A 9,783-nucleotide genomic window follows, 5' to 3' on the forward strand; every position below is an offset into this window, starting at 1 on the left:
ATTAGTTAAACCATTGTTTAATTATTATTCCTTGTCATATTTGACCCAATTATGAAAAATAAACAGATAAATCATTAATTATCTTATTTTTCTCTAAGAATAATTAATTAATCACTAATTAATTATTATTCTTTGTCAAATTTCACTAAATCTCTTAGGAATAATTAAATAAATCCTTATTTATTTATTATTCCTTAACCAATTCCTTGAAATGATAAATAAATCAGTTATTTATTTATTATTTCTGAATAAAAGTTTAAATGTTGTTTCCCTCCTAAACAAATATAATAAAATATTTCAGGTGGTTATTCCAAGAATGGGATCAATAATATTTTATTATTTCTCATTATTCGAGGATAACTCAATATTTTGTTATAAATAAAAGGGTTTTCCATTCATTATTTACTTTGGATTATTTTTATTGTTGCACTCACTGTTGTAACTTTGATTATTTTCATTGTCGCACACCATATTTTTGCTGAGTTTACGCATTATAAAGGAGAGAGACTCTACACAAGCTGAAGTCGTTTGAGGATAGCCAAGAACCCATCCCATAGAAGGGGGTTGGTAACATCTAGTTGTTCCCTTCACAGGTGTTATAATAAAATATATTCTTTGTATATCTGGTTTCCATTGGATGATTGAATTTATTACTTTTTTTTTGCTATTTAACTATGATTGTGATTGGAGTTATTACTCTTTTTTTTTGCTATTTAACTATGATTGTGGCATAGATTCGGACTTTGGTATTTAACTATGATTGTGGCATAGATTCAGACTTTGGTAGGTTTGTTTCTATCAGTTGCTGCAAATCTACAATGTTTAGCATCCATTTATATTGTTGAGATTTTTTGTCATCCACAATCTTAAGTGGGTTCTTTTCGTACATCTTTGAGAAGAAAACACTACAACATCAATAGTTTTTGTGATTATATTTTTGAAGCCTTCGGCTATATCAACTACATTAATATTTTTAATATAGTTGTACTAGCATAAATACAATGGTCAACATCACTCATTTTAAAGACTTGGTACATCACATATTTGTGAAATTTTTAATACCATTTAACTACTTAACTCCATATAAACACTTTTATAACTTGCACACTAAAATTTATTTTCATTTCATAACAAACATCATTAATTACTCCATATAAAATTTTTGTTTAATACTACCATACAAAAATATTTTTTTTACTTTTATTTGCTCTACCTTGAATTTCACACTTTCTCTCCCATTGTAATAAGATGTTAGTTATTTTAACCCGTAGAGAGAATTTTCCATGTAGGCTAGGGAAAGGCCCTGTTTTTATTATTATTGTTAATAGTCAACTACATAATTATTAGTTAGCTATTTGTAACACAGATAGGGATTTTTCGCTTATGGGTTGTCAAGTTTTAAGCATATTATTTGAGTTTAGAAATATTTTTAAAATTTCAAACATATCGATAGAATTTTAAACGTCGTAAGCTGGTGGCATAACAAAGAGAAGCATAGAAGAAAGAGTAGAAACAACATCCGAGTAAGTAGATTTTCATCGTTCACCATAGTTCAAGTAGGATTTCTACATATCGATAGAATTTTTTGTTTATTGTTAGGAATATTGAGAGAGAGTAAATCAATATTTCTTTTAAAATTGTTATTATACTAGAAATTGCACTACATGTTGAAAAGGAAACGTCGTAAGCTGGTGGCATAACAAAGAGAAGCATAGAAGAAAGAGTAGAAACAACATCCGAGTAAGTAGATTTTCATCGTTCACCATAGTTCAAGTAGGATTTCTAGATTTAAACAGTGTCAAAGTTTATAAACATATTAGAGACTACTTGGTAGTTGATGTGCAATATGAGCCTCCAGTCACATTGCTTTATGTTAAACAACTATGCTTTATGAGGAAGTTTTGAATTGGAATTTCAATTTTAGCAATTTTTTTTGGATTTTGAAATTTCAAAGATTGTTGAGAATGGGTTACATTTTGTGATATGGATAAGGAATCTTTAAAGTTGACGAGATGTGAATTTCTCAATCCGAAACCATTCAACATTTGCGAAATTTCATAAGAAACTGACTATCCCCCACCCTATAACTTGAAGGTTAACATAAAAGGCAAAACACCAAATTATTTATACCTATATAGAATTTAAAACATGCTTCAAAATTTCTTCTATCAAAAATACATAACAACATAAATATAATTAGTATATCATCATTAACATAAAAAAATTTAAAACATGCTTCAAAATTTCTTCTATCAACTTAAATATAAGTACTATGTCATCATTTATATAAAAGAAACTAATAAATCAAATAGTAATGATGTAGTAATATATATCGTTGTAACTAAAAATGCACTTTCTTTGATAACTACAAAATGCACTTTCTTTGGATTAGTTACCAAGTTTGAGAAGTAACTATTCCATGAGGAGTAGCTATTCCAATTTCCAACAAAACTGCTCAAGGCTTTGCGACCCACCTCATCCTTATGGAGCTCATGCCATTTGCCAGGGAGAAAAACCTTAACGAATAGGTTAATGCCCTGTAAATTTGAGTAAATCGATTGCGAGTTTACTACAGTGGATAACATTACTAAATAACCAAAATCCATAAAATTCAACTATTCATTTTTTGTAAGTGTAAAATTTGGATTGCTTATTGAATCATTTGATTTTTTGTTTGTTTGTATTCCAAAATATTTCAAAACTATGCCATTGAAATAAAACTATCCTATATTGTAATATTATTGTAAGTAAAATATAAAATTCTACGTCCCCAACAAACTATTTTTTTGTGTGAGAAATTTGTATGATTCTTGGTTCTCTCGATTATAAATGTTTTAATTTTCTCTTTCCAACTTTAAGTTGGTGTCAAAGCGAAGCCATCACAGCCAAAGGAGCTTCAGTCAACTATGAAACCCTAGTGTCCTCTCTCTTTTGGTCCGCGCGAAATGCATATGCGCAAAAGGGTAAACTGAAATAATAACTAAAATGGTCGGACAGGATTGACAGGAAAGTGTAGATAAAAGGATGGATCAAATCGTTGTTGATTTGGTGCGATACGGTAGTTTGCTGCAAAATCCTGATTCATACCTCTGCAACCGTTGAACTCTGCATTGTAAGCCCTGCATAATTCGACCTGCATCATACAGTGGATAAACCTCTGCAAAAATAATAGATGAAAACCTTACGGTGTAATTAATATTGGTATTATTATGACAACAAATACTACTTAATATTATAATCGGAAAGGTGAACAAAATTAATATAAATAGCGGGAATCCCCCTGATGCTTCAACTTCTGCCAATAACTGTTGAACGCATGGGAAGCCCCCTGATGGGATGCCAGAGTTTCTGGCAAGAAGCACTACTGGTTAGGCTATATTTCGCTGCAGTCCGCTCCTCCATAAACGCATATACCCAATTCAGTGTGCTCTGCTGTCATCAGGTGCCTGCGGATTTGCTATCACCACTGTGCCACAGCTCCCTCTGCTTAGCACTCAACATACCCAAATACTAATTCATTATTCCAGCAGGGAAGAGACTGTGTAACTAATAGCCTTCCTGCCTGAATTCACAGATACTGTCCATAGATTCCTTGGGAAAAAGCAAGAACATTAATTGTCACAGAAAAGACAGACTGAATCTAACCCAAAACCCATGGGAATCAAATTATTCAGTGCAGAAGAAGAGAAGAAAATCAAGATTCATACCGGTGAGAGTTTGTCTGGGCGAGGCCAGAGACTCATTGCTGTTCTCTGTTTGCCATGTGAGTGAATTGACGTGGACGATTCCCAATGGCTTCCAAGAAGCGAGCTAAAACTAACTTTACCAATTTGGTAGATGTTTTTAATAGTATAATTGTGGAAGACGTCACAAAATTTGATGGTATCAAGAAATGGTTCAGCGAGAAATGGTTGTTTGATTATTTGTTGAAAGTTTCTGTTACTTGCGTTAAATATTAATTTTTTCCTTAGGTATTAATTATTAATCTGAAAATCTAAAAATCTTCAATCTTCTGACATTCTATCTAATAGTAGAAATTAGTACATACTACACAGTAGCAACGAGAGGAGTTACGACATAACTAATTAAAATCCTTAATTACCTTACACAAAAATGTACAGTAAAAATAATAATTTTATTAATGAAATTGATGAAGAATTCATTACCTTTTAATGATGATTAAAAAATAATTGTATTAATGAAATTGATGAGGAATTCAATCCTCTTTTACAGTGATTAAGAGAATCTGCTCACAGTCCGTCCTTCAAAATTGTTTGAAGTTATTTAAATTCTCTGGTAGCATCATTGTGAAGCTGGAAGTAGCATCATTGTGAAGCTGGAAGGATTTGAAAATAGGGCTTCCGGCAAAAATTAAGGTACCCCTTATGCCTGGAACAACGTCTGCAAATCTCCAAATCGAACGCTAGTGGAACATTGAAGTGAGAAGTTGACTGCTCAGAACTTTGAACATCTGCAAATCCCCAAATCTAACTCCAGGCTAGCTTGTTGGAGATTTCTGGTAATTTCAAACAAAACACTGAACAGAGAAACAATGCTCTTTTAACTCAGAAAATAATACTCTGTTTTAGCACAGGGAAGAAAAAAAAATTGTTTGCTGGAGATGAAGAACAGAATTTCACACACCAAAATAAACACTCTGTATTTATTAATCAAACCACTGCAGTTACAAATTTCTTCCTTTCCTCGAGGGATTTCACAAACACTGCTTCAGATGCACAAACAAAATTACTGTCTCATAAAAATTAACTGCTCTGTTCCTTCATTCTTTACACTGCTGTATAAAAATTTTTAATTACTGTCTCATAAAAATTAACTGCTCTGTTCCTTCATTCTTTAGACTGCTGTATAAAATTTTTTCAATACATATGCCCTGCTGCGTTCTTCACATTACATTTCAGTGTATTTCAATCTCAAAAAATTATCTCAGGCTGCTGCGCATTTCACATAGCAAGTTCATTGCATATACAACAACCAAACAAAATTAGATTTAACCTGCTGTAAGAAACTTTCTTACTTTCTTTCCCAAATCCAGCTGCATCTCCCTGCAACAATGCCTTGCTTCAGCCGTTGGTTCAACTGCTCCAGTGCGTCGCCACGCCACTCGAGTCTGGGACACTCAAAGGTGCTGAGTTTCTCCAACGAAACCAATTTTTCAACACCTGACAGTTCTTTTAGAGAAGGACAAGTACAGACGTTTAGCATTTGAAGCTTTGTCAGCTTCTCCAACCCCTGAATTCCTTTTAGCTCCACACATTGATTAACCTCCAACTTCAACAAAGATATCAACCTTTCCAGACTTTGCAGCTCCTCAAGTTCTTTGCAAGACTGGATGCTCAGTTCTTGAAGCTTTGTAAGATTATAAAGCCCTTGTATTGCCCTTAGCTGAGAACAACCAACCAATTTCATGGTCGTGAGTGTTGGCGGCAGTTCTCCTACCTCCACCAGATCATTGCAATCTTCAATGTGCAGATGTTTAAGGTTGGGAGAAACCCCTTCAGGAAAGGATATGTCCCGTATTTTCGTCCGGTTTAGTTCTAGGTATTCTAGCCGATACATGCAATGTTGTTGCTGAACATTGTGAATGGAAGACTCCAATTCTGTCAATATCTCCCTTTCTCCTTCAACAATCCTTTTCAATGGCAGCTCAAGTAACGGGCACAGCGTCACTCTCAGCTCTCTAAGATTGTTCATCTTCACCACTTGTGCTGGTAAGTAGTGGATACCACATTTCCTGATTCTCATAATGGACAGCTGGCTTAATTGTCCCAAGGAATCGGGCAAACATTCCAATCTGTCGCAACCTTCCAGGCGTAATTCCTTCAAGCTGCTTAGGTCACCGAGAGAACGTGGCAGTGTTTCCAAAAAGGGGCTTCCCAGAAACAGAAGATCCAAATTACTCAGGTTCCCAATATCCGCTGGCAATTCTTTCAAGTGAGTAAGCAACAATCGAATTTCTTCCATGGATTGTTGACGTACAAGTTGGGGAGGCAATACATTGATTTTCCGGGAGTTGGAAAGGTTGACATATTCAAGCATGCAGATATTTGTAAATGTTTCCTTCCTGATGGTCAAATTGTAGCAGCTTGCGAAATTGAGATGTTTAAGTCGAATCAGATTCCCGAAGGAATTTGGAAGCATGCGCAAAGTCCAGGAGTGAGAGAGATCGAGGTGCTCGAGATTTGTTAAGCACCCGAAAGAATCAGGGAGTAATTCCATACATGGGCAGCTTAACTGTAGGTATTTCAGCGAGTGTAGATGGCAAAATTCCTCTGGCAAAGTTTCCAGATGAATTGGTACATAATTCACAATCTTTTCAATGTGCTTCAGCTGCCCAATGGACTTGGGAAACTTTAAAAGAGGTGCATATATATTCAACTCCCGCAATTCCAGAGGTGCCTGCAACACAATGTTCATGTTTCAAGTTTCCACTATAAAGTAAGGCATAATATACGATAATTTTTTCATCTCCAAAATTCTTAAACTGCGTTACAGATCCCTGTGCCGGTACAATGATATACCATAAAATAGAGAGGATTTGCTTGCTTTAGAAGAAAATGTGGATGTAGTGCCTATATAATCATAGGGGGAATTTTTTCACTTCTGGTGGGAAGGAGGACCAGCACAAACAATAAAGTAGAGATTATTGCACTATAAGGAGTATTGATGATTAGGAATGGATCACATACAAGTCTATGGGGATGCAAAAGAAATAGTAGATTGGGTGAAAGATTATAACAATTTCAATCCTCCGATATTAATCAATGGGATGAAATGTATGAAGATATTGGTGAGCACATACCATCACATAAATTTTGATCACATCTACAAGGAACAGAACTAGACAGTAGACTTGCTATCAAAAAAAGTATTGATAAGGAACAGAACTAGACAGTAGACTTGCCATCAAAAAAAGGTATTGATAAGGAACATAGCAAGTTTTTCTTTTCAGCATATGAACAAAGAGCCATGATAAATGCTGGAAGCATAATTTTTTCATAAATATTGGAGGTATGATGGACTGTACTTTTTTGGATAATACTAGCCATTACAAGGCAATGTAAAAAGGAGAACACTCCAGACATATTATAAGTTAAAAGAGTTTATTTCTAGAAAAAAGATTTAAATACAGACCGATTGAAAAACCAAGTAAGATGTACTATCTGTTTTTATTAATCTAAATTTAGAAGCGTTTTTTCCTCTGAAAAAAAATAGAGAAGAGGGAAAAATGGTTTTAGCTTTAACCTGAGAATTTCGTGGCCATAGTGTGTCCAATTTGTCTCCCACTATGTCTAGAACCCTTAAATTCTTCAATGGAGTCCAGGAAGGAAGGTAAGAGTGGGGACAGTTATACCAGCGCAGCCAAAGAAGATTTGATGACTTTACCCTCCTTACTATACTTTGATCTCCAGTTGCAAGAAGTTGTAAGTTCTTGAAACGATATGATGTAGAACGACAGTTATACCAGCGTAGCCATGGAAGATTTGATGACTTTACCTTCCTTACTCTCTGATCTCCAGTTGCAAGAAGTTGCAAGTTCTTGAAATGATATGATGTACAACATTTGAACCATGCCAATTTTGAGTTTGGAAGGTCGCGGTTAGAAATGATGGGAGGAGCCGTGTCATCATTAATAACATTCCTAATGCCTCGCACCTTAGTTAATCCCTGTACATTTTTTGAAAACATTCAATAAACAAATAAAGCATAGCAAGTAGATTTGTTTTTGTTTGAATAAGTAGGCTTTAAAACGTTATTGATATGGACACAAGTATTTGAACAACTTACAGGCGATTGCTGCCACAAATCATGAATGTTGTCCATGGACCGCCAAAAACGACGCGGCATTTCCTGCTCCGCAATTTCCCTTCCCAGGTCTCGAAGGTGGTCATGCATTTGTATTCTATTTTCTTTGTCCAACTCCACCAGACATTTATTCTCTAGATTTAAAAACCCCACCAAACCTTTCCAACCTGAACCATCCCAAATTCTGATGGCCATGTCCCTGTCTTCATCGATGAAATAACAGGCGATGTCCAAGAATATTCGCCGTTCCTCTTCATCCAGTGCATCGTAGCTAATTTTAAGCCGCTTCTGAATCTCATCGGGAAGATTAATTTGACGCATTTTATCTAATTGGCCCTTCCAGTAACACCTGTCATTCATTCCGCAAAGGGACGCCCCAAACACTTTTAAAGATAAAGGCAATCCATCACATGCCTTTAAAAACTCATCTACAAGATCTTTGAATACCAGCGGTGGATGAGGCTGGCAGAAGGCATATGAACAAAAGAGTTGTCGGGAGTGTGGTTCACTAAGGCCTGTTAGCTTATAAATTGCCGACTTTACTATTCCTGCTCTTATAAGGACATCCTTGTAACGAGAAGTAACCAAAATTAAGCTATCACAACGAAGAACATCCCTCATTGGCAAAAACGCATCCAGCTGATCGGGATGATCTACATCATCTAATATTACTAGAGCATGAGCAGATGAAAGATACCTTCTAAGCATCTCTATGCCTTCGTCAATGCTATCTATTTGCAGCTCCAAGTGAGCTACATCCTTAACAAGTTTGCTCTGTAAGAAATTTAAAGACATCCTACCTGCCGCCTCTCTTACATTAAATAAGAAGCAGGATTTGTCGAAATGGGAACTCTTCCTATTGAACAGTTCTTTGGCTAGCGTTGTTTTCCCCGCTCCACCTAAGCCCACGATTCCCAAGACCTGGGCTTTCCCATTCTGCCTCTGCTGCCAGGACAATGTGATTTCAAAATCCTCTACTTTTTCTTCTAGACCAGTTGGATATCTGGCTATATTCAAAGCTGTTTTTCTGAGCTTTTTAACCACGCATTTTACTACCTTATTTAACAGCTTCCCCTCATCGCTGGCCATTCACAACAAAACAAACAAAAGTTTAGATGTAAATAAAGACAACTTCATAAATAATAGCAAAGGGAGAGTTAAAATTGGAGTTCTAACCCATAGTAGGTCTCTAGCTCGAAACCGCTTAAGAGTGAGACGTCAAACAGGGCTTTTCTCCAATTATCAAGTGTCTGGGGTTCGTATCTACATTTCTCCTCATGGATATTCAGGGCTAGAGCATACCGTCCACCTTTGTTCGTCCATCGAAGATCGGCGGGCTTTACATTATAAAAGACCGGAATAACAACAGCCCGAGACTTCATTATAAGGACGAGCTCCTCTAGACACCATTTTGACTCTGCATATCCAGGGGAAAAAATCGCAACATGGACAGACGCGGTTTTGATAGCCGCTTCAATTTGAGAAATCAAGTTGTGACCCGCCTGCAATTCCTCCCTATCCAGGAAAGGTTGCAATCCATGTGAAAGAAGCGATAATAAAAATGGCTAGCGAAAGTGTTTTTGATGTCCGGCCCACGGTGACTGATGAATACATCATAATTACAAGTAGTAGTAACGCGGGAGGTGGAGGCCAAAGAAGTGGATGCCTGCAGATCTGCCATTGATATCAAATGAGAAGAGAACGAAGGAGATGAGTAAGTGAATGAAGGTATCAGGGTGGATATTTAGGTCGCCTCGCCAACTGAAAATCTACAATCTCTCTTTTTTACAACGCAGCAAAACGGGAATACGAGACACGGTATCCCCTGCCTGCCATATTTCGTGTTTCTTTCATTGCAATTTCAACGGTCCTTCGTGGAAGACCTCCAGGCTCCATGACGCGTTTACGTCATTATTGATCAACGAAAGTAAACTTTTTGTCAAGCCGAAAGTAGACTTT

At 36.1% G+C, this 9,783-nt stretch overlaps 1 protein-coding gene across 1 annotated transcript; it reads right to left on the reverse strand.

The window, feature by feature from the left end:
* Window positions 1-4,665: 4,665 nt before the first annotated feature.
* LOC149231093 (TMV resistance protein N-like) lies at window positions 4,666-9,382 on the reverse strand. The gene is made up of 4 exons (XM_089379123.1): window positions 9,001-9,382; window positions 7,807-8,905; window positions 7,264-7,686; window positions 4,666-6,417 (listed from the first exon to the last, which is right to left on the reverse strand). The coding sequence occupies exons 1-4, from the start codon at window positions 9,204-9,206 to the stop codon at window positions 5,032-5,034; spliced, it is 3,114 nt and encodes a 1,037-aa protein (XP_089235249.1). The 5' UTR covers window positions 9,207-9,382; the 3' UTR covers window positions 4,666-5,031.
* Between the last annotated feature and the right edge of the window lie 401 nt (window positions 9,383-9,783).

The sequence above is a fragment of the Pinus tabuliformis genome, chromosome J (genome assembly GCF_031772625.1).
Source record: "Pinus tabuliformis cultivar Carrire ecotype Pingquan chromosome J, CPIR1, whole genome shotgun sequence".
NCBI lineage: Eukaryota > Viridiplantae > Streptophyta > Pinopsida > Pinales > Pinaceae > Pinus > Pinus tabuliformis.

Excerpts from the sequence above, each read along its gene's own strand:
- LOC149231093 (XM_089379123.1), bottom strand. The coding sequence starts at position 9,206 with ATGAAGTCTCGGGCTGTTGTTATTCCGGTCTTTTATAATGTAAAGCCC. Across the intron at positions 8,906-9,000 it reads GAGCTAGAGACCTACTATGG|CGATGAGGGGAAGCTGTTAA; the intron begins GTTAGAACTCCA and ends GTGAATGGCCAG. Across the intron at positions 7,687-7,806 it reads ATTTGTGGCAGCAATCGCCT|GGATTAACTAAGGTGCGAGG; the intron begins GTAAGTTGTTCA and ends AAAAATGTACAG.